Here is a 25,772-nt window from a genome sequence, read left to right as displayed (position 1 = left end):
CTTCTAATTTTAGGGATGAGACCTACATTCTTGCACTTCCACCACAGCTACTGCCCTGGCCTGAAAGTGACCATCCCAACCTTGAAAACCAAGCAAAGTCTACTCAAGAGAGGGAAGGAGAACAGACCACATCCTGTGTGTCCAGGTGGCAATGGAGAGAGTCTAGCCTCCCAGGCCAAGAGTCAGGGTTGGGGAGGTGAAAGAAAAGAAATGAAAACTGAATCACAGCCGAGGCTAGGATAATCCTCTGGTCACTTTTACCACAGATACTATTTCTGGTCCTCAGGAACCAGTTTTTGATAAATATACATAGTCCCACATGGACTCCTGAATCTCACCAAGTAAGAAAATCAAGACTGAAGCTCTAGGGCGAGAGAGAGAGGGGATCTCTGTGGAGTTTGAGGCCAGCCTGGTCAACATAGTTCCAGGATAACCAGGGTCACATAGTCAGACCCTATCAGAAACACCAAAGATTCAAGCCCTAATGTGACTGACTGTAAAAGCCACCTCGATCCAACACTATTCAGTTCTCTCCTTTTCAGTCAACTGAGAGAGAAAGCCCTGGTCCCACGGTAGAACACACAGTGAGCAGTTGGAATGCTGCAGGTACAAAACATGGGTGGTACCTGGTACTTCTCTGCCTGAAAATGATGAGAAAGCAGGCCGTGGGCCTACTCAGAATAAGGAAAGGGAGTACCATGGAGTGCTGTCTTCCAGGCATAATACAGCTCTTATCTTTTTAAAAAATCCTGATATGTATGGATGCATGTGTAGACTGTGGAGCTGCTGAGCCCCTGCTGGAAGAGCACCAGGTGCTCTTACCTGCTCTCTCGAGCTCCCAGCCCTTATTTCATCAGAGCAGCTGTTGCCACAGCACAAGAAAACCTTAGAGAGGCAGCTCCATTGGTGAAGTATTTACTGCGCAAGTCTGACAACCTGAGCTTGTCCTCAGGACCTACGTAAAGAGGGGGAGGCAAAAACAATTGGCACAATGAAAAGACGAGGGCTGGGGGTCTTTTGAAAGGAGGTAAGCAGGGTCATTAGATCGTCACTGGGAAGCTACACCTGCTCTCTCTCCACTACATATGATTCTGTCCCAGTTGCATGTGATATTGGAAGGCACCAGACTTAAATATATGGGAGTTGAAGATTGGAGGAGGGACCCCATCTTTACAGTTCCCCACACTGGGGTGAGTCCTCTGTGATAGAGCTGCTCGGGGTCCCCGTGCTCACAAAGTATGCCACTGACTGGGATCGGAATCATTTTTCTTTAGACTTTCATTGTTCACATTTCCCCAAGAAAATTATGACAGACAAAATTAAGATGAACTAGGGAGGGGACTTCCTGAGGCCCTCTTTCTCAGTCATGCCACACTTCCCACGTGGTCCAGGGTCTTACTTCCTAAGCAGCCAGATGGGCATTTCCATTTCCATTTTTATTGAAATACAAAAAGTGCAGACGGTGAAATACATGATTGGGGCCGGGAAAATCACGGTAAATGTGAACACTGGATTCACAGAGCCCCCAGTACACACTGACAGGGCAGGGGCAGGGCTAGAGAGGTCCCAAAGGCTCCCCAATAAATGGAGTGTAGCAACACTTGATACAAAAAGGTGGGTGACAATCGAGTGGCCCGGGATTGACAGAAGCAGCACTTCAGGGATCAGAGACCTGATACACGGCGGCCTCATCTGCAAGATGCCCAGTGCAGGTCCCACAATACCCAGTGCCATCTCTGGAGCTGTCCTGCCAGGCCGCCCGCGCAGGGCAGGGCAGGTTCACTGCAGGTACTTGCCCTTCACTAGGGGTCACGAGTTTTCACTAGGCATAGAATGAAAGCGGTCAGTCATCACTGTGGCTCAGGGTTTTTGAGAGACAACGGCCCGGTAGCCACCACACTCCCTCAATCTTCCTGGTGGGGTGATTTATTAGTAAAACCCCTTCCCTTCGTAGGGGCTTCTGAGCTCCGTGCCCTCCAAGAGTACCCAGGCAGGAAGTAAGGGCCACCAGGGATCCTGGAGCACTGGCTGGGGGTCTGTACACGTGAGAGCATGGGGGACAGGACTGTGCTGCTGACACCTGACACTGGGGCTCTCCCAGGAGTGGGGGGACCATTTCAACACATGTGCAGAGTCAGATGCCAGGTGTGGCAGAGATGGGGGAGCAGGGCACACTGGGAGCAGTAGCACTGGAGGAGGAGCAGACCCAGGAGGCGGAAGTGACAAGCCAACTCTGGTCTTGCCATCCGTACTAGTAGGAAGGGCAGCACAGGGAACTTGCGCCCAGGCCAACATTCACTTCTAAAAAGCACAGCAACTGACCAGAAAGGGACGTACCCAGCAGAGCCAGCTCAAGTCAAGAAGCTCAGCTGTCCCATTTCCTAACAAGCAGGAAAGAGAGGACCAGCCCCCGTACCAGCACAGCCGGCAGTGATTTAGTCTTCTACAATTGCCAGGGAAACAGGCAGGAAAAAGAAAAGGGTTACTGAGGTTCGGTCCTAGAGGCGCCAAGCCCAGTTCTGGAAAGCCCAGCAACCAAAGAGGCAGTGAGAGGTATAAGGCAAAGAAAATGTCTTACGATAATAGAGGCCTCCAGGGCTGGTGAGGTGGGCCGAGAGGAGGGGCTGCCCAGTTAGCTCCAACTTCCATCTCCCAGGGTTTCGGGGGCCCCTTCCTAGGCAGGAACCCTAGACTCCAGGAGGACAAGTCCAACTGGGGATGCCAGAGAAGGGGCTGGTGGGGGCTGCGCTCAGACCTCCTAGGCGTCTGGGCTGGGGAACAACTCCCCTTGGTGATCCAGGAGGAACTTAGTGAAGGTGTTGATAGGATTAATGGCCTTAAGGGTGATAGCAGCGTCCTTGGCCCACAGCAGATTAGGGCCAAAGACCACAGCCAGGTTAGTGTTGGTCATCTTGTTCTGGTCACAATGGGCAGATATCTGTGGAAGGAAATGGGGCTACAACTAGAATCTAGGGCCTCTTACACCCAGCAACCACATCCAAGCAGTGATCCCCCCCCACACCAGGTGAGCAGCAGGGGCCAGGGCTCACCTGTACCAGGAAGGCAGTCAGGAAGCGCAGCACCTGGTAGTTCTCCTCTGGCAGGCTGTGGAGAGCCTGCTGCGTGGCCTCCACTCTCTGGCTTTCATCAATGTCTGTGAAGAGGGCAGCTCCAGATTACAGGGCACAGGGCTAGCTCAGGAAACCCTGGTGTGAGACTAGTGGGGACCCAACCGGACTTCTGAGAGCTGTTTATGCCCACGAGCCTGCAGGGGACGGTGGGTATGGCCATATACACTCCCCTGAGCTCAGTTGCAGCTCTGGCAGAGGATTTGCATAGCTGGGGAGGAAAGAGAGAACTCACTGAGGAAGCCCACAACGTGGGGGTAGAGGTCAAAGGTCAGCAAGGGCTCAGGAAGCTCCCGAAGGAAGGTCTTGAGGATGACTGCCGGCAAGTGCAGCTCGTTGTACTGGTCAAAGTCCACTGGCAGCCCTACATGCAGGAAGAAAGGATGAGAGAACACCAGGCCAATCCAGAGGCCAACAAGCCCCCTTACTTTGTCCTTTTGTCTGCTGCACAAGCTGCCTTTTCCCAGGACCCCCCTATTGCATCTGCCCCTTCACTTCCTTTTTCGGTTTTTGTTTGTTTTCTTCTTTTTTTTTCCCCTTTTTTGTTTGTTTGTTTTTCAAGACAGGGTTTCTCAGTGTAGCCTTGGAGCCTGCCCTGGAACTTGCTCGGAAGACCAGGCTGGCCTTGAACTCACAGAGACCTGACTGCCTCGGCCTCCTGGGTGCTGGGATTAAAGGTGTGCACCACCATTGCCCAGTTCTTCCTCTCAACAAGGGTACACAGACTCAGACCATCTGCAGAGCATGAGGACACTGGAAAACGTGACAATTATTCCTTGCCCCTTTGCCTCTAAATGACCTTGAACCCAAGGCTGCAGCTCCCCAAAGTGAGGCAGCAGAAGCAGGACCTTTGGCCACACCAAAGGACATGGAAATTCTGGCAAGAAGAGAATCTGGGACCTTGCTTACAGCCCATCAGTTACAACATGTCCCCTTCTCTCTCTCTCTCTCTCTCTCTCTCTCTCTCTCTCTCTCTCTCTCTCTCCCCCCCCCCCATCACTGCACACACAAACGCTCTGGACAAGCTCAGGGGCTGGCCCACTCACCCATGTTGTATTTCTGCTGCACTTCCCGTACAACCTGGGTGTTGGCCGACCTCCGGAAGATGCCCTCTGTGGTGAGAGCTGGGGAACAAGGGGCTGGTGAGTCTCCGAGCTCTAGGTGATAGATCACTTCCTTGCCAGATCACTCTTGGAATTCAAAGAAGGGTCATTGGAGTGTACTTTTTTATGCTCTGCTCAGAGTTTCTCTAGGGCAGCCAGGGAAGAGAGTGGCCGGGAAGGTCACTAGGTCCAGGACTCCACAGCACTCACCGTGAGCCTGCAAGTAGGCAACTGTCTCCCTGAGCACAACGGGAATGGGCTCCTGGTCTGGGTTCTTCTCCTGGAGGCTGTGGGAGCAGAGGGGTGAGCTGGGACTCTGCAGGCTGGTCCAGCCCCCATCAGCCCCAGCCTGCCCAACTTCAGCATACTCACTGCTGCAGTGAGACCCCAAACTGCTGGTTTGGCAGCGGGGGGCGTGGTGGCATGGGCTTGGGAGCTGTTGCAGGGCTCTTTTGGGTGGATTTGAGGAAGTCATCATACCTGGGAGAGTAGATGGAACAAGGGTCAGGCCCTCTGGCTCTGTAGTTTTGTAGCCAATGCTATCAAGCATTTACTGTGTGATTTTCTTTTCTTTTCCTCACCCTCCCCCCCCCCCCGGCTCCTCTTCCTTTCCTTTCTTTTTCTGAGACACGGTTTCTCTGTGTAACAGTCCTGGCTGTCCTGGAACTGGCTCTTGTAGACCTGCTGGCTTCAAACTCACTGAGATCCACCTGACACTGCCGTCCTCACTCCTTTAGGTTCTCCAGGGTCCACATGCAAGCACACCCCCCACACACACACACCCCACACCCTGCTGTCTCACTTGAGCACTTGGCGAGGGATCCCCAGCTGCTCCAGCTTCACATGCTCACTCAGCTCGCTCAGGTAATTCACGTAGAAGATCTTCCGGCCAAACTTGAAACTGGAGGCAATGGGAAGGATCTGGGTCAGGCTGGACCCATGGTGGGCCTTTGCTTTTCCCTGCAGACAGGCACCTGGTCTGCATCACCCCACGCTGTGTGAGGGGTGCACACCTGTGGCCTGCTCACCTGATGAGGGGCTTGAAGAGGATAAGCAAGGTTTTGATGAACATGGTCGGGTGCACGATATACAGGGCCTTGATGTTTTTCTTGTACCTGCAGGATAAGTGGAAAACTTGGGAATGGGTGGAGTGAGGGGCAGGGTTGTTAGGGGCCCTGCCTGTACTAACACGGAATAAGCTCCTGACCAGAATAACCCAGACAATCCAGAACCCAGACAGCTGTCAACACAGAGCCACCCACACTAGGCTCTGGAGCCCACCCCCATGTCCCAACCCACTTGCGATCAAATTCCCGGTAGGCATCCCGTAGCCAGCTGAGGGAGGGCTTGTTGTCACTGGTCAGGCCGTGGTGCAGGTACAGCAGTGTGTAGTCACTCTCCACATACTGGTCCAGTGTGTGCTTCAAGTACCTTCAAGACAAGTGCCAGGGCTGGGGGTGTAGCTCCATGGTTCAACTCCCAACGTCATACACACGTAAAAAGCCCTGCTCAGATCTGTCCTCTGCACAACAGAAACCAGTACTCGCATCGGGGTTCCCTTCCCCACAGACCTCCCTGCTGTCATTTGCCTGTGTAACCCACAGTCTCTCCTGGAAGAAGGCAGAGGCCAGAGCTGGACTAATGGAGAAGTATGCAAACAGCGCTCATTCTGACAGCAAAATCGGCAGACCTGAGGTCCAAGCTGGGCTGTGCATTTCACAGTTAAAGGGCTTGACATACTTTTTTCAGGATCGCCCTGAGTCACTGGTTATTGGTCAAAGCTTTTAATGTCTGCCAAACACTTCCAATACATTACCTCATTCTTCCCACATTACAACAGAAGCTCAAGTCAACCCTGTTTTACTAATGATGGCAATCAGCAGAGGTCAGGTGCTTGGCCAAGGTTTCAGTTTGTGGCACAGTGGTGAAGTGTTCAATGCCAAGACTGCATTCTAGACCTTGGAGCACTTCTGCCTCCTACAGAATCTGTGATCTATGGTACAGTCTATAAAACATTGTGTTCATGAAAGGACATCTGGACGGCCAGGTCAACTGTTCCAATCCGTAGGCTTTTGATGGACCACAAAGCCATGCACACACACACACACACACACACACACACGCTGAACACACTGGAAATTTGGAAGTAATAAACAATAGGGAGCTGGAGAGATGGCTCAGCAGTTAAGAGCACTGGCTGTTCTTCCAGAGGTCCTGAGTTCAATTCCCAGCACCCACATGGTGGCTCACAACCATCTGTAATGAGATCTGGTGCCCTCTTCTGGCCCACAACCATACGTGCAGGCAGAACATTGTATACTTAATAAACAAAACAAACAAACAAATAAATAAATCTTTAGCTGGGCACACGTCTTTAATCTCAGCACTAGGGAGGCAGAGGCAGGTGGGTCTCTGTGAGTTCAAGGCCAGCCTTGTCTACAGAGTGAGTTCCAGGATGTTCCAAAGCAACACTGAGAAACCCTGTCTCAAATAGATAGATAGATAGATAGATAGATAGATAGATAGATAGATAGATAGATAGATAGATAGATAGATAGATAGATAGATAGATAGATAAGGAGAGGGTAGAAAGCCAGGATCAGACCTCTTAGAAAATGGACAATCAGTCCCTTGGCAACCACACTCAGCTGCAAAATGACATCCTAGTACCACAGCCCTTTGTAAACACGGAGTGTTCAGTGTGGGTAAGGGCTAAATTATTCTGTGTAATAATGATAAGAATCAGGCTGGAAGCCGGGCAGTGGTGGTGCATGCTTTTAATCCCAGCCTGGTCTACAGAGCAAGTTCCAGGACAGCTAGAGCTGTTACACCAAGAGAAACCCTATCTCAAAAAGACAAAACAAAACAAAAAGAATTGAGCTGGAGAGATGGCTCAAAGGTTAAGAGCAGTGACTGCTCTTCTAGAGGTCCTGAGTTCAATTCCCAGCAACCACATGGTGGCTCACAACCATCTGTAATGAGATATAGTGCCCTCTTCTGACCTGTAGACATACAGACAGAACACTGTATACATAATAAATTAAATCTTATTAAAAAAATGGCATTTTGCATGAGGAGAACAGCAGACACTCTCAGCCATGGATGCACGCCGTGACCTTTGGAGTGCAGTGGAGTTGTGCCCATCAGAAGCTGGGCAGTGTTCAAGAATACTTCCTAAGGAAACAGAGGGGAGTAGGAGACTGTTCATTCCAGAGTTTTATTAGGGAAAAATAACAACTCAGCAGCCAGCAAATTGTCCAATATCAGGAGATTGGCTAAAGAAATCATGGGACATCTATAAATAGACCATCTCATGGGATGCTCTGCAGACAGGACTAATCTGTGAAGTCAGGCATCAGAACAGCAGTCATGCTGGAGGCAGACACTGGAAAAGCAAACTGGAGACCTGAGGTGGAGCGGGGCACTGATAGGTATGGAGTTTCTGGTTTGCTTTGTTTTTAGGTTTTCTGAGACAAGGTCCCACTCTGTAGCTCAGGCTGGCCTGAAACTCAAAATACTCCTTCATAAGCCCCCAAGTGCTGGTTGCAGACATGCATCATCGAATTCACCAGAAACTGGGTGCAGTGTTATAGGTATGTAGTCCCAATTACTCAAGAAGCTGAGGCAAATAGATCACTTAAGCCTAGGTGTTTACAACAAAATGAGAGCTGGCTTAAAAGAAAAAAAAAAGTAGTACACAATTGGTTTACTTTTCTACATGCATATTATATGTAAATTACATGTTTTTTTGAGGGTTTTCTTGGGGGTGGGTGGGAGAACCAGGCTGACCTGGAACTTACCGAGATCAACCTATCTCTGGTTTCCAAGTGCTGGAACTAAAGCACGCACTACTACTACATCCGGCTAAATAATATGGTTTTGGGTGTGGTTTTTTTTGTTTTTTTGTTTGTTTGGTTTGGTTTTTGTTTTTGTTTTGTTTTGTTTTTTTGAGACAGGGTTTCTCTGTAACCCTGGCTGTCCTAGAACTTACTCAGTACACTGGGCTGGCCTCGAACTCAGAGGTCTGACTACCTCTGCCTCCCAAGTGCTGGGATTAAAGTCGCGTACTGCCACTGGCTGGGCTAAAAAACAAAAGGACATCAAAGGATGTCTTTGAGGAATGTTTTATACCCACAAGATGAAAGAATCATCCAAAACATCAAATTGAATATAGAGTTCCAAATGGAGAAGAAAATACAAAGTGGATGTAGCAGCATGCAATGGCTTTCTTTCTGGGTGACAGGCCTGTGAGACTTCATTGTTTTATAGGGGTGCTTTTTTCTGCATAACAACTTACATATTTTTAACCTCCCAAAATTGTAATACTCTAAAAATACATATGATGAAATTTCATTATTACCTACAAGAACTCTGTGAGGACACAGAGAACTCAGAGTTTATATAGACCTCAGTGAGAACTGCCTCCAAGCACACAGCTAGTTAAAATTCAGAGCTCAAATTTAACTGGTCTTCTGATTCCTGATTCCAAGCTTCAAGCATTTTTCCATTTCAACCCCCTAGATCTGGGTGGGGAGTGGGGAAAAGCCAAGTCTGATGTAATCTGACTGAAAACAGGACAGACAGAACTAGTGGAAACACGAGTCTGGTCTCAGGAGAGACTGTGACCAAGTGGGGTGTGTGTGTGTGTGTGTGTGTGTGTGTGCGCGCGCAAAGGGAAGGAGGACCTGCAACAGCAAACTGCCCAGGACTCTTTGAGCACGGAGGAAGACCCAAGATAGACACAGCTGTCTTAGTAACTGCCCTAAAAACTAGGTGCTTTCCTCTCACTGGACCCACCACCTAGCCACAAGGCTGCTACTTGGTACATCAATCTAACAAAAAAGCTGGAGTGGGGTTTGTGACTCCGCCTCCTGGGGTGAGCTCTACAGTGACTACTCCCAGTTGGACATGTGGTATACTGTCAACTAGGACTCTGCTGCTCATAAGGAGCTGTGGAAAGAGAGGTCACTACAAGGAATGAGCCCCTCAGCAGAGGCCAGCAGAAAGTCCACACTCAGGCCCCCAGTCTGCCCGAGACCACCACAACCCTGCCTGTGTACAGCATTCAGGACCTTAGGGAGCTGCTGTGGGTATTGTACACATTTTACACTTTAGAGAGCACTCGAAACTGCTCAGGAAAAATACAAAATGGTCACCCTGAGCAAACTGAGGGCAATTTCTGCTGCTTTTTTGGAATACCCCACATCCCTTGACAGCACACTGGTCCCTGCTATGGACCCAGATAAGGGTCGCCACATTTAGCCAGTGTGGTGCTTTGAATGAGAATGGCCCCCAAGGGTTCATATATTTGAATGCGTAAGTCCCCAGGAAGTGTTTGAGGAGGATCAGAAGGGCTAGCAGGTGTGTCCTTACTGGAGGAGGTGTTTCATTAGGGGTGCACCTTGAGGCTTCAAAAGCCCTTGACAGGCTGTGTGTGTGTGCGTGCGTGTGCGTGTGTGCATGTGCGTGTGTACACACAGCCCTGGCGGCTGCCTGCACACCTGAATACAGCTCTCAACTACCTCTCCAGCACAGCACCATGACTGCCTGTGTGTAGCCATGCTCCCTACCATGACGACAAAAACTCTAAAACTGTAAGCAAGTCCCTGGTTAAATGCCTTCTTCTCTAAGAGCTGCCTTGGTCATGGAGTCTCTTCACAGCTACACCAATGACCTAGACAAGCAGCCTAGGACCTGTACTAGGAGAGAGTTCATACACATTTGGTAGCAGAAGCCCCACAGGTACAGAAGCCATTGAGCCAAACTTGGTACAAAGTAAGATAGTGTTATTTACGATTATAAATAGAAATGATTAAAAATCATGGTTCTGGAGAGATGGCTCAGATGTTAAGAGCACTGGCTGGCTATTCTTTCAGAGTACCCAGGTTCGATTTCCAGCACCCACAGGGCAGCTCACACCTATAACTCCAGTTCCAGGGGATCTGACACCCTCATCTCAATGCATATAAAATGAAATTGAATGAATTATTTTTAAAAAGAATCATGATTATGCCTAGCAGTGGTGGTGCATACCTTTAATTCAGCACTTAGGAGACAGAGACAGGTGGATTTAAGTTCAAGGCCAGCCTGGTCTACAGACTTAATTCCAGGAAAGTCAGGTATACACAGAGAAACCTGTCTCAAAAAACTAAAAAAAAGAGAGAGAATCACGACTATATCAGGAACACCGTCCATATTTGGAAAGTATTTACTTTTCAAGATTATTTTCTGAAGCACTTGGGAGGCAGAGGCAGGCGGATCTCTGTGAGTTTGAGACCAGCCTGGTCTACAAGAGCTAGTTCCAGGACAGGCTCCAAAAACCACAGAGAAACCCTGTCTCAAAAAACAAACAAACAAACAAAAAGATTATTTTCTGGTGTGCCATCTCACTCCTGTCAGTAAAGAGGCCACATGCCTCATTATCATCTTTAAACATTGAGAAAATAAAGCTCCAAGACCCTTGCCAAGGTCACAGTCTCTAGGACTAGAAATCAGGTCTGACTGCTCCTCCAGGGTTCTTCCCCACAGATGATATAAAGCAGCCCCACCTGACGCCCTGAGGGTACTCACCCCAAAAGCTTGCTGTGGTCCAGCTGATGGCTTGGGGGCATCCGACAGGCGCTGAAGACAATGATCTTCCGCCCGTATTTATCGTCACCTAAGTGTGGAGGAAGATGGAGCACAGCTGGTGGAAAATGAACCATACCAACCTGGGGCCTGTGCCAGTGATTGCAGGGGCTTGGCTGACTCATGTCCATTACTAAGGGCATGCTGGGTACAGTTACTTCAAGCGCACTGAATTGGGACACGCCTCCCCCAGATTTTAACCTTGCTTTTTAACCCAGTCATGGTGACACTTGTAAACCCACACTTTGGAGTCAGGAAGATCAGGCTTTCAAGACCTTTCAAAACAGGCTTTCAAATTTTAATAGGTTCAAGGCCAGTGTAGGCTACTTGACATAGTCTCAAAAAAATAAAAATAAAACAAAACAGTAGTAATAAAACTACTTTTAGGATAGATACAGTGTTGAGTGCCTTTAAATCTAGCACTTGAGAGGCAGAAGCGAAGACAGAAAAACAGTGAGTCTAAGCCAGCCTCGTCCACCAAGCAAGTTCCAAAATAGCAAGGTATAGTGAGACCCTTTCTTTATAAGTAAGTGAAATCACCTTGAAAGGGTAATGTCTATGGAGACAACATACATTCATCAGTAGATAAATGTATGGGGATGTAACTCAGTTGGCAGCATGCCTGCTCAGGTTAGCATACAGGGAGCCCTGGGTTTGATCCCTAGTACCACATAAACCAAAAGTGATAGTTGTTACATCTGTTACCCCAGCTCTCAGAGACACAAGCAGGAAGACCAGAAGTTCAAAGTTATCCTTAGCTACACTTAAATAAATTTGAGGCTAGGCTGAGATACATGATAATCTATGTCATGAAAAATAAAGTATATTCATGCAATAAAAGTATGACCACAAAAAGGAAGAAAGTACTGATATATGGCACAAAATATATATGAACCTTGAGAATCGGCTAAGTGAGAGCAGCCTGGAACAAAGGGCAGCTACTGTATGATTTTGTGAGAGTCTAAGACAGTGCTACTCCACTGTGGGCCACAACCCCTTGGGATCAAATGACCTTTCTACAGGAGTCACAAATCAGACATCCTGCTTACCAGATATTTATATTACAATTCATAACAACAGCAAAATCACAGTTATGAGGCAGCAATAAAAATCATTTTATGGTTGGGGTGTCACCACAACATGAGAAACTGTATTAGGACGGTTGAGAACCACTGGTCTAAGACCACAAGTCCACAGAGTTGGGAAGCAAATGAGTAGGCTTCAGACACGGGAGGCGGAGAAACGGAAACACTGATAAACTGCTGCGGGAGCTCTTCTGCTCCTTCAGCCAATAGACTTTAAGATACCAGCCCACCTGGGTGTGGTCTCTTTTGCTTTAAAAAGCAGCAGTAGCCCTGCTCTCGCTCTCTTGCTTCCTCTTCTGGCTCCCACTTCTGGCTGCTAGACTCTGTTCCTGTTCGTGCACAGAACTGTTTGTTGTCTAGGACAGTGATCTGTAAGTTTTCCCCTTAAATAAATAACCCTCTTATTAATTGTAATTCCAAACTGGTGTGGGACTGTTTTGTGACGTATGCCTTCATCTGGTGACAACGAAGAACATTTGGTTTCAGAACCCCCAGCTCTACTACCCACTGCGAGCTTGGAGTGCGCCTGGCTAGGCCCTCCCTCAGCCAGCCACGCCTGTGTGTGGAGCCAGCAGTTCTTTTGGATACAGAATTCTCACAAAGTGGTGGCTTTTCTTGCTGCGGATAGGCTGTGGTTCTCTAGCTTATCTCATTACTCACTTCAGAAGGGCTTCCAGTCCTCTCATCACGACACACTGTGCGGATATTCAGACCGGATACGGGCTTTCCTGGGTGCCTGCTGTTATCTTGTTATCCCTGTGCTCCTGCGGCTGTTGACTGATCAGGGCCCACTATGGTACACACAGTTTGTGATTTCTATTAATAACTATTTTTTGATCTAAGCATATCTTTTAGCCTTTCACACTAAAATCAGATTCATACCAGTCACGTGATTCCAACTGTATCATTAGGCCCAGCTGGGTTAGTTTTGTAGGTGGCCTGCGACACCTACTGACAGGTTATGGTTATTGCACCTAATCCAGCTAATTAAATCTATATCTTAAATATAGATCATAAGTTGCTAATTTAAAAGGGCAATATGGGGGCTGGAGAGATGGCTCAGCGGTTAAGAGCACTGACTCCTCTTCCAGAGGACCCGGGTTCGATTCCCAGCACCCACATGGCAGCTCACAACTGTCTGAAAATGCAGTTCCATGAGATCTGACACCTTCACACCAACGAACATAATAAAGTTAAATAAATAAATAAAATTTAAAAAAACAAGGGCAATATGTTAGACAACCTAACCATCCAAGGTTTCAACAGCCTCTTTACTTACAGCATGTGTGAGGTATTACAGGTATTACAAGACTTTTATGATGCCCTTTCTACATCATTAATCTTAATTCTGGGGATTAGTTTTGTCCTCAATATTTTTTCCTTAAAAAATGGTTTGACACAGCACTCGGGAGGCAGAGGCAGTCGGATCTCTGTGAGTTCGAGACCAGCCTGGTCCACAAGAGCTAGTTCCAGGACAGGCTCCAAAGCCACAGAGAAACCCTGTCTCGAAAAACCAAAAAAAAAAAAAATGGTTTGACAATAGAGCTAAGAATGAGGGGTTTTTAGAAATGGTGCAGTCGTTACAGACTGAAACCATGTTTCTCAAGAAAGAGTTTGGAAATCTGAAGAAGGACATGACTTCATTTAATGGAAGATTCAGCACTCTGGAGAAGGAAACAGCTGATTTGGCACATAAAACCCAGTCAATGACAGTGGGTGTTGAAACATTATTTGAGAGAATTCGCACTGTTGAATGTCTTAATCATACTCTGTCAAGGGGGACTGACAGATTTACTGACAGAATGTCTCTCCAGCAAGGTAATATGCATGCTATAAAGATTATGTCCAAGGATGAGACATTATCTCTACTGGACAGACTTCATACCTTGGAATCATCAATGAGGACATTAGAGCAGAACACGGGACAGGAATTCAGACATTACAAAAGGCAATGGTAAACAGATTTGAAAATATTGAGTAAATTATCAAATTTGATGACCAGGAACAAAAGGTACAAAGGCAAAATTTAACCACGTCGGTACATAAAAATCCCCGGGGTAGCTTCCGCAGAGTTCTGCCTGCCTTTCCAGTAATAACAACAGAAAAAGCATCTGGCCCCAAGTACCTTAAGGTAGTCAAAGAATATACATGGGAGCCCACACGTATGACTGATCTAAAGGAAATTAAAGAAGCAGTTGTAGCTTATGGACTACATTCATCCTTTGTTAGGGAGATGGTCAAAACCTGGGCTTTCAGTAACAAAGCAACAACTCAAGATTGGGCTCAGTTAATCTCAGCAGTCCTAGAAAGTGGACAGCAGTTATTTTGGAGGTTCTTTTTTAAAGAGGAGGCGAGAACTTTAGAGCAATAAGAAAAAGCAAATGGACTTGAGATTTCCCTAGATCAAATTCTAAGCGAAGGACCTTACTCTGATCCTCAGGATCAAGCTCTTTATGATGGCTACACATTGTCCCTATGCAGCACAGCAGCTTCAAAGGCTTGGGACAGGATTCAGGAACCAGAAAAGAGAGTTGAATCTATCTTAGGGTTAAAGAGGGCCAGAGAGAATCTTTTAGTGACTTTTTGCAAAGACTAACTAGGGCTGTACAAATAGGAGTAACTGACCCAGAAGCTTGACATATAATAATTGAATATTTGTCTTATGAGAATGCCCACATTGAGTGCAAACGGATCCTTGGACCTTTAAAGATCAGATCAGCACCCAGGGATGAATGGGTCTTGCGTTACAATGAATGTTGAGACACTTGACTATGGTAGTGAAGCGTGGGTAGAAGAAGCAATTTCCAATGGTAAGAGAGGACATCAAAATACCAAATGTTTTAATTGTAGAATGGGACATCTGAGAAGGGATTGTAGACAATGGATTCCTAGGAATAATGCCTCCTTGGGAATGGCAGAAATAGGAGGACTCAGCCTCCAGGTGTATGTAGGAGGTGTGGCAAAGGCCGACATTGGAACAATGAAGGTAGGTCAATGACAGATAGACAAGCAACCCAATATCATCAGGAAACACTGTGGGGGGCCTCTTGTAGGCCCCCATGATGAATGTGGTCCAGTCATTCCCAGTTACAATGGAGAACATGTCTTACCAAGAAAATTAAAAAATCCAATGCCTGCTGTAAAAAGCAATACTGGTCTGAATGATGGGATAAATGTGGAGGATGAGTCAAAAACTCCAGTGGGACAGAGGAAACATGTATTCTAGCAGACTTCTATAAATGATCAAAGACCAAAGCTAAGAGTTTGTATAAATGGCATTTTTATTGAAGGCTTATTAGATACAGGTGTGGATGTCAGTATCATTACTCCAGAATCTTGGCATCTAAATTGGCCTCTTCAAGAGGTAAATGTTCAGTTCCTGGGAATTGGAACTCTATCTCGGGTTGAATGCATATGGCCAGAAGGTCAGATAGGAAGACTAAGGCCATATATAGCCAATAATGCAGTGAATTTGTGGGGCCATGTCCTATTGCAGCAATGGAATACCCAGATTAACATTCCTGCCGTCCCAAAATCTTATGTTTTTAAGGAAAATATTAGAAGATATTATAGACGACGGACACCAGCCATTCGGGTTGTACAAGAACACAAAGCAATTGATAAACCTTCAGAGATACCAACAGCCCTACCTTTAAAATTGTTAACTGAGAAACCAATATGGGTTAAGAAGTGGTCTCTAGCTGAGGAAAAGTCACAGGCTTTAGAACAGCTGGTACAACAAGATGCTCGACATATAGACGAATCTACTAGCCCTTGGAATTCTCCTGTATTTGTTGTTAAAATGAAATCTGGAGGGGGCTGGAGAGATGGCTCAGCGGTTAAGAGCACTGGCTGCTCTTCCAGAGGTCCTGAGTTCAATTCCCAGCAACCACATGGTGGCTCACAGTCATCTATAATGAGATCTGGTGCCCTCTTCTGGCCTGCAGGCACACATGGAAGGAATGTTGTATACATAATAAATAAATAAATTTAAAAAAAACAAAAAAAAAGAAGAAAATGAAATCTGGAAAATGGAGAACGGTGACAGATCCAAGGGCTATCAATGTGGGAGAATTGTCTGTATTCTGTCAATCATGTTTTAAATAAACACTGATTGGCCAGGCAGGAAGTATAGGCGGGAAAACCAGACAGGAAGTAGAAATGATGTAATGAGAACAGGAGAATTCTGGGAAGGAGGAAGTTGATTCCTCCCACTCCTGTCCAGACCACCAAAGCAGCAGGATGTGATCTGCCCCGCTGAAAGAAGATACTGAGTCACATTGCTAACATAGATCAGAAAAATGGGTTAATCAAGACGTGAGAGTTAGCCAATGAGAGGCTAGAGCTAATGGGCCAATCAGCTTATAATTTATGGAGACCTATGTGTGATTTTCTTTGGGGCTAAACAGTTTTTGGGTACTGGGCGAGACAGAAACCCCAACAACAAGCAGGCCCCCGTTCATGTTACATATCAACAAGGTTATTCAACCTATGGGCCCTCTACAACCTGGAATTCCTCTGCCTTCTCTGTTACCAAAGGGATGGCCTGTCATAGTTACTGATTTAAAGTATTGTTTCTTCACTATACCATTACAAGAAAAGAATAGAGAAAAGTGTGCCTTCACAGTGCCTACTTAAAATAATTCTCAGCCTACTAAAAGATATCAATGGACCATCCTCCCACAGGGAATACTCCATAGCCCAACCCTGTGCCAATACGTTGTCAGCCAGCCATTGGAAATAATACATAAGCAATTTCCCAAGTCTATAATCTACAATAACATGGATGACATTTTTGTTATCTGATTCAAATATAGATACCTTAGAAAAGATGTTTAAAGAAGTAAAGAAAGTTTTGCCTAAATGGGGATTACAAGTTGCTCCTGAAAAGATTCTGTTAATTACCTAGGTTACATAATAGGTTTACAGAAAATTAGAACACAAACAGCACAAATTTGGAGAGACCGGTTACGAACTCTTAATGACTTTCAAAGATTATTTGGAGACATTTCCAGTCTATGACCGGCTGTTGGGATAACACCTGATATAATAATTCATTTAAACAAACCTTAGATGGTGATAAAGACTTGAATAGTCCCAGAGAATTAACAGCTGAAGCAGAAAAGGAATTGAGGATTGTTGACGAGAAATTACAGGAGGCATATGTAGATGAGGTGAATCCAAATCTTAATTGTATTCTAGTCATATTGCCTTCCAGAATTTCTCCTACAGGAATTTTAATGCAGAGGGACGATAATATCTTAGAATAGATCTTTTTACCACATAAACCAAGTAAAAAATTAAAAACTTATGTGGAAAATCTCTGAATTAATTCTAAAAGGTAAACTGAGACTTCGTCAATTAGCAGGTATACACACACACACACACACACACACACACACACACACCCGGCAGGCCTAAACCTGAAGCTCCTCTACCTCAGTTTACTGAGTGATAGAATTCGGTATTTTTGCTTGTTTGTTTTTGTCTTTGTTTTTATAAGACAGGGTCTCATTATGTAGCCCTGGCTGTCCTGGAACTCACTATGTAGACCGGCTGGACTTGAACTATAGAGATCCACCTGCCTTTGCCTCCCAAGCAGTAGGATTAAAGGTGTGTGCCACTACCTCCAGCTTTGATATTTATTATAGGTATGTGCACACCACACTAGTTCTCTGAACCCTGAAGTGCTAGTGTTTTGGGGGGGGGCAGCTGCTGGTGGCTTCCAGATAAGTTCCTGCCCTCATTTACTTCCAACTGGCTCTGTTGGGGGAAAGGAAAGCAGCAGAGCAGGGGTAGAGACACAGACATAGAACGTAGCCCAGCCACACAATCTGAAGTTCAGAAGTCCTGGGACTCCTGCCTAGTTCCACCTAAGCAGAAGGAATGCCTGGAATGCAGGTGCTGAAGTGGGAGGGCCTGGGGAGAGCATTGAAGCTTTTATTTGAAGCCTGTCTGGAAGAGTTGAGTACCTGGCCAAGGTAGAGGGTCTGAGAGCTCTGGGATGTAAGGTGTCAGTGAGAGAGTAAGGCTACAGGCCAGGAGCATGTTGTTCCACCTCTCAGCTGGCCACAGAAGAGGGGTGTAGAAACCCTTCATCCGTGCTTTATGAGTAACCCTAATAAACTCACTGGTTCACCAAAAGTTACAAAGATGTGCATTTTCTCTAGAAAAAGAAATTTGTGCCCTGGTAGCCCTGGGTGGGGGGTCAAAGAGGACTGTGACTGGCTTTAAGACTGGACTGTTAGCCGGGTGGTGGTGGCGCACGCCTTTAATCCCAGCACTCGGGAGGCAGAGGCAGGCGGATCTCTGGGAGTTCGAGGCCAGCCTAGTCTAGAAGAGCTAGTTCCAGGACAGGAACCAAAAGCTACGGAGAAACCCTATCTCGAAAATAAAAAAAAAAAAAAAAAAGACTGGACTGTTAGGTTCCTTTTTATTGTTTCATTTTTCCCAGTACTGAGGCTGGTACCCAGGCCTTGCACTAGGTTGAGAGCTCTACCACTGAATCATACCCAGTGTAAGAATGTAAGCTTCTAGGAAAGGGGGCGGATACCCAGGCAAGTCCTCGGTGCTAACCATAAGGCTGATCTAGTAACACACACTGAAAAATGTCAAGACAGCAAGGGGATCAAGGATCAGTCAGGAGTTGGAAGGCATGCATGGGATGAGTCAGAGCCCTGGGGCTCTAGGCCTTGTCCTCTGACTCCTCAGAAATGGAAGTCCCATCACCAAGTTTGCAAGCAAGCAGGGTGGCTACTACAGGAAGCATACCGGAACCCCCTCCCTACTCTCAGAAGGGATTAGAGCTGATTCTGCCCTGGACCCTTAAGAGAGAAACAGAGCTGGCAGCTGGGTGCTGGGGAGAGGGTGGAGTAGGAGAAGCCTGCATTCCCCAGATACCAATCAGGCTCTTTCAAGGTAGCATGGGTGTTAACCAGCAACAGGAGAGCTTCTCCAGCAGGTTTTCCGGGTGCTGCTGCCCACAACCTGCAGGACAAGAACTTCTTTTTTTTTTTTTTTTTTTTTTTTTGGTTTTTCGAGACAGGGTTTCTCTGTGGCTTTAGAGCCTGTCCTGGAACTAGCTCTGTAGACCAGGCTGGTCTCGAACTCACAGAGATCCGCCTGCCTCTGCCTCCCGAGTGCTGGGATTAAAGGCGTGCGCCACCATCGCCCGGCTAGGACAAGAACTTCTAAGGTGGAGGTCGGGACTGAGAAAGTTATGGTATATGAAGACTGTTTATATTTGTTAAATATTTTTATTTATTTATTTATTTATTATGTATACAATATTCTGTCTGTGTGTATGCCTGCAGGCCAGAAGAGGGCACAAGATCCCATTACAGATGGTTGTGAGCCACCATGTGGTTGCTGGGAATTGAACTCAGGACCTCTGGAAGAGCAGGCAATGCTCTTAACCTCTGAGCCATCTCTCCAGCCCTTGTTAAATATTTTTTTCAAAGATTTATTTATTATGTCTACAACATTCTGCCTCCATGTATGCCCGCACACCAGAAGAGGGCACCAGATCTCATTATAGATGGCTGTGAGCCACCATGTGGTTTCTGGGAACTGAACTCAGCACTTCTGGAAGAGCAGCCAGTGCTCCTAACCTCTGAACCATTTCTCCAGCCCCTTGTTAAATATTTCTATTGCCAGGCATTTTGCAAGCCAGTTGACATTATGTTGGAAGCCTGAAACCAGCTATTGTATAAACTGAAAAGGTTACAAATAATGGTCTCTTGGCCTTCTATAGAGTCTACTGTTCCAGCACAACACTGGAAAGACCCCACAAGGACCAAGTCAAATTTGACTGAGGTCCATGGCAGCTACTGAAGGGAGGGACAAACATAGGCTGTCGAGGAATTGGGAGTATCCCTTACACACAGGTCCTTTCTCTGAACTCTAGTTCAGACATCACCACTGGCTCTTCAAACAAGACTTGTCTAAGCCGGGCGGTGGTGGCGCACGCCTTTAATCCCAGCACTTGGGAGGCAGAGGCAGGCGGATCTCTGTGAGTTCGAGACCAGCCTGGTCTACAGAGCTAGTTCCAGGACAGGCTCCAAAACTACAGAGAAACCCTGTCTCGAAAAACCAAAAAAAAAAAAAAAAAAAAAGACTTGTCTATACCGGGAGCTTCCCGAGGCACAGCCCCTAGAGCTCCCCTCTCCAGACTTTTGGGTCTCCACCTCATCATGTCTCTCAGACACTCTGCTATTTCCTGCTTCCAAAGCCAACACCAGCTCCCAGATTCCTAGATGGAGCTGCAATTAAGCTGGTCCCACCTGCCTCCACCAAGAGTCCTTTCTGATTCATAGAGCCAGAGGCCACAGCCAGGGGGGCCAAGCACAGACAATCAGAACTGACACCTACCTGGCTGGGCCCCCTCAGGCTCGCCACATTCTGGAGAAACAAACAAAAAAATGCTGCAAGGTGGTGTTTTGTTGCAAGACAAGGGGACACCCACAGAAGTGGGGGGAACAACCTCACCTGCTGTCTTCTGACTGACTACCATGTCAGGAGGCTGTCAGGGCAGACATTAGACACCCTGACACCTTACTCAGATTCCCAGGCTCAGACCTAAGCCAGGAAGAAACTGTCTTGCTTCTGCAGGGTTGAGAGAGATCGTTCAAGGGCTCCAACCCAGACCAAAGTAAGCATCAGAAACTCAGGCACCATGGGAATGCCTTCGACATTGTGGCCTCTTCTGACCCTGACAAGAGCCAGCTCACTGAGGCTCACTAGTTCCCTGCTCCAGTCTCTTCTGGGGCTTGCCTTATGACACAGGGAGCTTCCTGAAGCAGAGAACCAAAGGGTTCCTGCACCCATTCTCAGCAGGGCAGCACACCCACTAGAAACTTGACGTTCCAGGGGGCTGGAGAGATGGCTCAGAGGTTAAGAGCACTGCCTGCTCTTCCAAAGGTCCTGAGTTCAATTCCCAGCAACCACATGGTGGCTCACAACCATCTGTAATGAGGTCTGGTGCCCTCTTCTGGCCTTCAGGCATACACACAGACAGAATGTTGTATACATAATAAATAAATAAATATTTAAAAAAAAAAAAAAGAAACTTGACGTTCCAGGGAGTCACGTGGCACTGTGCATCTTGAAAAGGCTCTGCCCATTCCAAACCCCCAAAAGGGGGAGACATTATCCACATCTCCAGTGACTGATGGAAAAGCAGGTATCAGGGATCAGGGCGAGTGAAGGGAAGACAGGACAGGAAGAAAGCTCTAGCTCCCAGGATGCTAACATACGAGAATCACTGTACTCCTCTCAACAACAGTGTGAGAAAGGAGGTCAGAGAGCAAAACTGGATCAAACTCAACTTTCTAACTTCAAAGCTCTTAGGCCACAATGCCTCCCACATTTCGGCTGTAGTGGGAGACCATGGGACCATACGTCAGGAAGCAGTGGTACATACCAATCAAAACCAGTCCATGCTCATAAAGGAAGATCCATAAGCCCAAGAGCAGGCCAGAGGCTAGGCACAAAATGTACCCTTTCTTGGTAGCAAAAGAGGCTGGCTTCTCTAAGCCAGGAGCATGGAATATCAGGGAAAAAGTACCTTACTGAGCATGCTTACCTGCTACTTCCACAATCTGGTGCCGGGCAATGTCATAGTAAGGGTCATCCCACTTCAGGTGTGTGACAGGTTCTGGAGAGCTGCTTTTAGAGTCATCTGAGGAATATGGCAAAGGCAGAGTCACTTTCTCCATGACTCATTCTCTCTAGCCTGCCCCCAGGGAACTTACAGTCCTAGCCATACTCTAGGGCTGGTCTCCTTGGCCCAACCTTACCCCCTGAAGACCCCTCCAGCAGGAAGGAGCCTCCTCTCCAGGGTGTCTACAATTGTCTGAGACATTGTGCCACTCACCTGACTTGGGAAAGTCTGGCATTTCATCAGAAGGCCAGTTCTTCTCATCAATGGAGGCTAGCTTCAACTGGTTCAGAGCTGGGCTGGTATCATCCAAGGTCAGATCATCTTGCAGCTCTGAGAGAGGATCCATGGCTGTGTCTGTTCCCTGCAGAAGAACCAGAGGAGAAACCTGGATGTGGAGGGGAGGAAGAGTGGTGGGTCAGATTCTGTAATTCTTTCAGTGAACCCTTCTGTCCTCTTCTTTTCTCTTCTGGCACCCTTGTCCCTATTCCTCAACAGTCCTAATCCTGCCAAGAGTTCCACAGAGCATGTTGCCAGAAAAGGCAGCTGGAGTAGCGGATGGCACAGCCCAGCACCTCCCTTCAGGTCCTCAGCCAGATCCCACACTGCCTGTCACCCGACTGACCAAGTAACGCAGCCCCAGCTGCCAAAGGGCATATCCTCACATTCCCCAACAGTTACAGGAATAGATGCTACAAGAATCTGAGGAATCCAAGAGTCTCCAAATGCCATGAAAAAGGCCAGCTGGGGCCCTGGCTATCCCACTTCTTTCTCCGGTCGAAGATGATAGGGTCCCAGGAGAAAGGGTCATGGCTGAGGTGTGCAGTTTGGTTTACCTAGGACAAGGAATGGAATCTATCTGCCAATCCCAGCAGACCTCTTGTAGGTCCCCAATGCTCTTGGCCCTCTCTAAACCTGTAGGGGTTCCAGACCGTGGTTTCCCTGTGGCAAAGTCAACAGACTGTCTTAAGGATGTTAGGGCACAGAGGGAAAAGAGGTTGCCCGCAATATCTAGAGCATGGAGATCAGAAGAGCTGAGGGAAGAGTTGGCACTAAAACCAGATCTAGGACCCAGCCAAAGGAGGTGGCACCTCCCTTGAGCTCACCAGATGGGTGAGGAATGAGGCTTCATCCAACCTAGTTGCCCAACACCAAAGAAGAAACTGCATTCCCAAGGCCAGGAGAAAATGACATATAAGGTCAGAGAATCAGTAGGACAGGTGAGAGGAGAGAAAGGGCCTGGGGGTAGGAAGAAGAGAAGAGCTGCCATGTGAGATGCACACTGTGAGCACAAGGATCATAACAACCACCCCTCTCCACATATTACAGCCTAGGGCTCTAAATGGTGAACAGCTCCCAGGGCCTAAGCAACAACTTCCTTGTTACCATGGCAATATACTGAGTCAGTAGGAAAACTGTTTCAGGTTTTCAAAGCCAAAGACCTTGCTTCTTCCTTGCTCTTTTTCTCCCATCCCTTGGGGATTCACTCATCCAGCTGGACACCAAAATACAGGTTCCTCACTAAGAACACAGAGGGCAAACCTTTCACATTCAGGAACGCATTTCTCTTGGTGAGTAACTTTGCCTTTGCCCAAAGACCGGATCCTCACTCCCCCTTCAACCCTCGGCCCTCCAACCGGGCACTCTCCAGTATTGAGGAATTTGCCTCTGGCCTACTGACTCTCCCAGATTCAACCAGGAGGCTACAGGGCTGCTTCTCACAGGACCATTGCTTAGTGGCTCTCAACCTGTGGGTTGAAATCCCTTTGGTGACCAAATGACCCTTTCACAGGGGTCACCTATGACCATTGGGAAACATGGATATTTATATTATGATTCATAACAGTAACAAAATTACAGTTATGAAAATAATTTTATGGATGGGGTCACCGCAACATGAGGGATCAGGAAGGGTGAGAAGCACTGGCTCATTAAAGTGAATCGACTCCAGTTGGAAACAATACCCTCCTGCTAGAGTGGCTCCCCGCTCATCACTGCCCAGGCGCCAGGAACTTCTTGGCACCCCCGACCTCACAGCTATGCAAGAGAAATCATTTTGTACACAATAATATCTGGTGTGACAGAAAAAGCATGGAATCGAATATATGAAAAACCAGGTGACAGTCCTGCCCAAGCCAAGGGCTGCAGAGATCCTGGGCCAGCGCCTTCCCTGTCGGGATCTTAAATTTCCTCATCTATGAAGCAAAGGCTCCTCCCAGATCTAACTCCCCAGTGCTCAGAAGCACTTGCTGGAAGTAAACAGGATTAAAAGTAGCGGTTAGAGTTGAGCTGTGTGTGAGGGAGAACAGCTGAATGAGACTCCCATCTCTTTCCCAGGAGCCTCTTTCTCTCCTGAGCTCCTTCAACTCCCACATAACCTCCTTTACCAGCAAAACTAATCACAGTGTGCCCAGCTCCCTGACCTCTCTCGGCCCCTTCTATTGCCTTCTCTGAGTCCAGATGTTTATCTGCTGTCCAGTGGGAGATGAATTTCCCGCGAAGGGAAATTCTAACACAAAACGACAGAAATGAAATAATACCAGCCACTTGCAAGCCCTATTAAGCTCTGCAGAAACACTTCTCTCTCTAAGATGAATCTTGCGTTTTTGGCACGTAAACCTTTACCTTTAGAGAGTGTTCACGCGTCACTTTAGAAAAAGACTTGACTTTGGCAAAATCATAAATCTCTCAAAAATTCTGATATCTGTGAACTTCTCAAAAAAAAGAGAACAGATCCATGAAATCTTGCATGCAATTTTAAAGGCTTCACAAGCCTCTGAACTACTGTCTAAGAGCCTATTTCGAAGGCTAAGGCCACAGCTCAGTAATAGAGCCCTTTGCCTGCACACGCAGAGCCCTTGATTCCCTCTCCAGCACAGGAAAACAAAGCAGCTTATTCAGAATAATGCCTGGCACGTGGTAGACATCCTGTCATTAGCTGAATGACTGAATGATTTTCCTAAGAGAAGAAAGGAACCAACACTTGTGAAAGACCAACATAGTACCCGAGCTGGAACCAGTTCACCTCACAACCGCACTACTAGGTCAGCGTATGCTAGTAAAGCCATTTACGGTTCGAGCAAAATGGGGGCTGGGGGATGAGCACGTTGCTAAAGGTTATAGAGCCCAGAGGGAGGATTTCAATCCACAAGTACGTTTGAGGTGGCCTCTTGGTGAAAGTCAGCCCCTCAACAACACTCCTATGTGTCTGTCACAAATTCATAGGGTTCAAAGAGGAGCCACGAAGGGGCAGCCAGAACTTGAATACCAGGGCGGAACAGAGATAGCAACTTGAAGTCATAATGTTTGCTGGTGTTGGAATCGGATTGTTGTGACTCAGTTAAAACATAAATCCTATACGACAGTAACTCCCAACTATAATCTCGTTTGCATAGTCAAAAACCTACACTGAATGTATTTCATTTCACAAGAAAATGAGAAGAAAGCATGGCCTATCAAGTGGCAAAGTCGACCACTTCCCTCTAATTTCTCGATCTCAGAGCTTTGCCGGATCCTGTCAGGGAGACTTCTCCCACCCACGGGTTTATTCTGTACTGGCCTATGCCTTGGAGAGGGAAGGAAGAAGTCAGAGAAAGTGGCTGTCTTCTCATTGCAGACACAGAAGTGGGGCAAAATCCCGGCAGTGGAGAGACCAAGGCCCTCGGGCTCAGTTCCACCTCGGCGTCACTGCCTCCAAATCTCCCCTTTAGGACCTAAGCCCTTCAGACGACCAGCGCAGCTCTTCCCCTTCCCCCACCGCGCCCAGCGAGACCCCGCGCTCTGCAGCTCACCGCGCTCAGGCAAGGCTCCCTCTGCCACGCCTGTCAAAGCTCGGCAAACATCCGGCTCCGAGGAGGAACGGGAACCGCCCCCTCCGGGGCCCCCGCGCCCCAGCTACTTCCGCCACATCTTCCTACTTCCGGTTTTCTTCCTGGTCCAAACATGGCTTTCCAGGTGTCCCGCCCACTTCCGAGAGTCACCTGCCAAAATGCCCGTCTAAGAGGTTAGACAGTAGAACTTTCCGACTCCTCGCTCCCTAAGGAGGGCGGGTTGACATATTGGTTCCGCTTTTCCAGATACTGAAAATTAGCGGGCCCCAGAAATTCTAGTTTCGTATCGTTCTCGGACAGAATTTTGTCTAACTAGTACTTCCAAACTATCAGTCCTGTGC

The 25,772-nt window shown here is 47.4% G+C and overlaps 1 protein-coding gene across 2 annotated transcripts; it reads right to left on the bottom strand.

Moving 5' to 3' along the window:
* Nucleotides 1-1,421: 1,421 nt before the first annotated feature.
* On the bottom strand, nt 1,422-25,528 carry Arhgap1 (Rho GTPase activating protein 1). 2 transcript variants are annotated; one of them, XM_075961391.1, is made up of 13 exons: nt 25,393-25,528; nt 21,818-21,989; nt 21,527-21,622; nt 10,802-10,889; nt 5,531-5,662; nt 5,260-5,346; nt 5,034-5,132; nt 4,604-4,711; nt 4,442-4,518; nt 4,175-4,252; nt 3,364-3,492; nt 3,051-3,154; nt 1,422-2,938 (listed from the first exon to the last, which is right to left on the bottom strand). In XM_075961391.1, exons 2-13 carry the CDS (start codon nt 21,948-21,950, stop codon nt 2,759-2,761), a joined length of 1,311 nt encoding a protein of 436 aa, XP_075817506.1. In that variant the 5' UTR covers nt 21,951-21,989; nt 25,393-25,528; the 3' UTR covers nt 1,422-2,758. The 2 variants fall into 2 exon arrangements, with proteins under 2 accessions (XP_075817506.1, XP_075817507.1); XM_075961392.1 differs by having other exon boundaries at nt 21,818-21,965; nt 25,393-25,521.
* Nucleotides 25,529-25,772: the final 244 nt, after the last annotated feature.

Source organism: Microtus pennsylvanicus, chromosome 2 (assembly GCF_037038515.1).
Source record: "Microtus pennsylvanicus isolate mMicPen1 chromosome 2, mMicPen1.hap1, whole genome shotgun sequence".
Lineage (NCBI taxonomy): Eukaryota > Metazoa > Chordata > Mammalia > Rodentia > Cricetidae > Microtus > Microtus pennsylvanicus.
The sequence above is the reverse complement of the archived record's forward strand: the minus strand, read 5'-3'. Positions and strand labels throughout refer to the sequence as shown.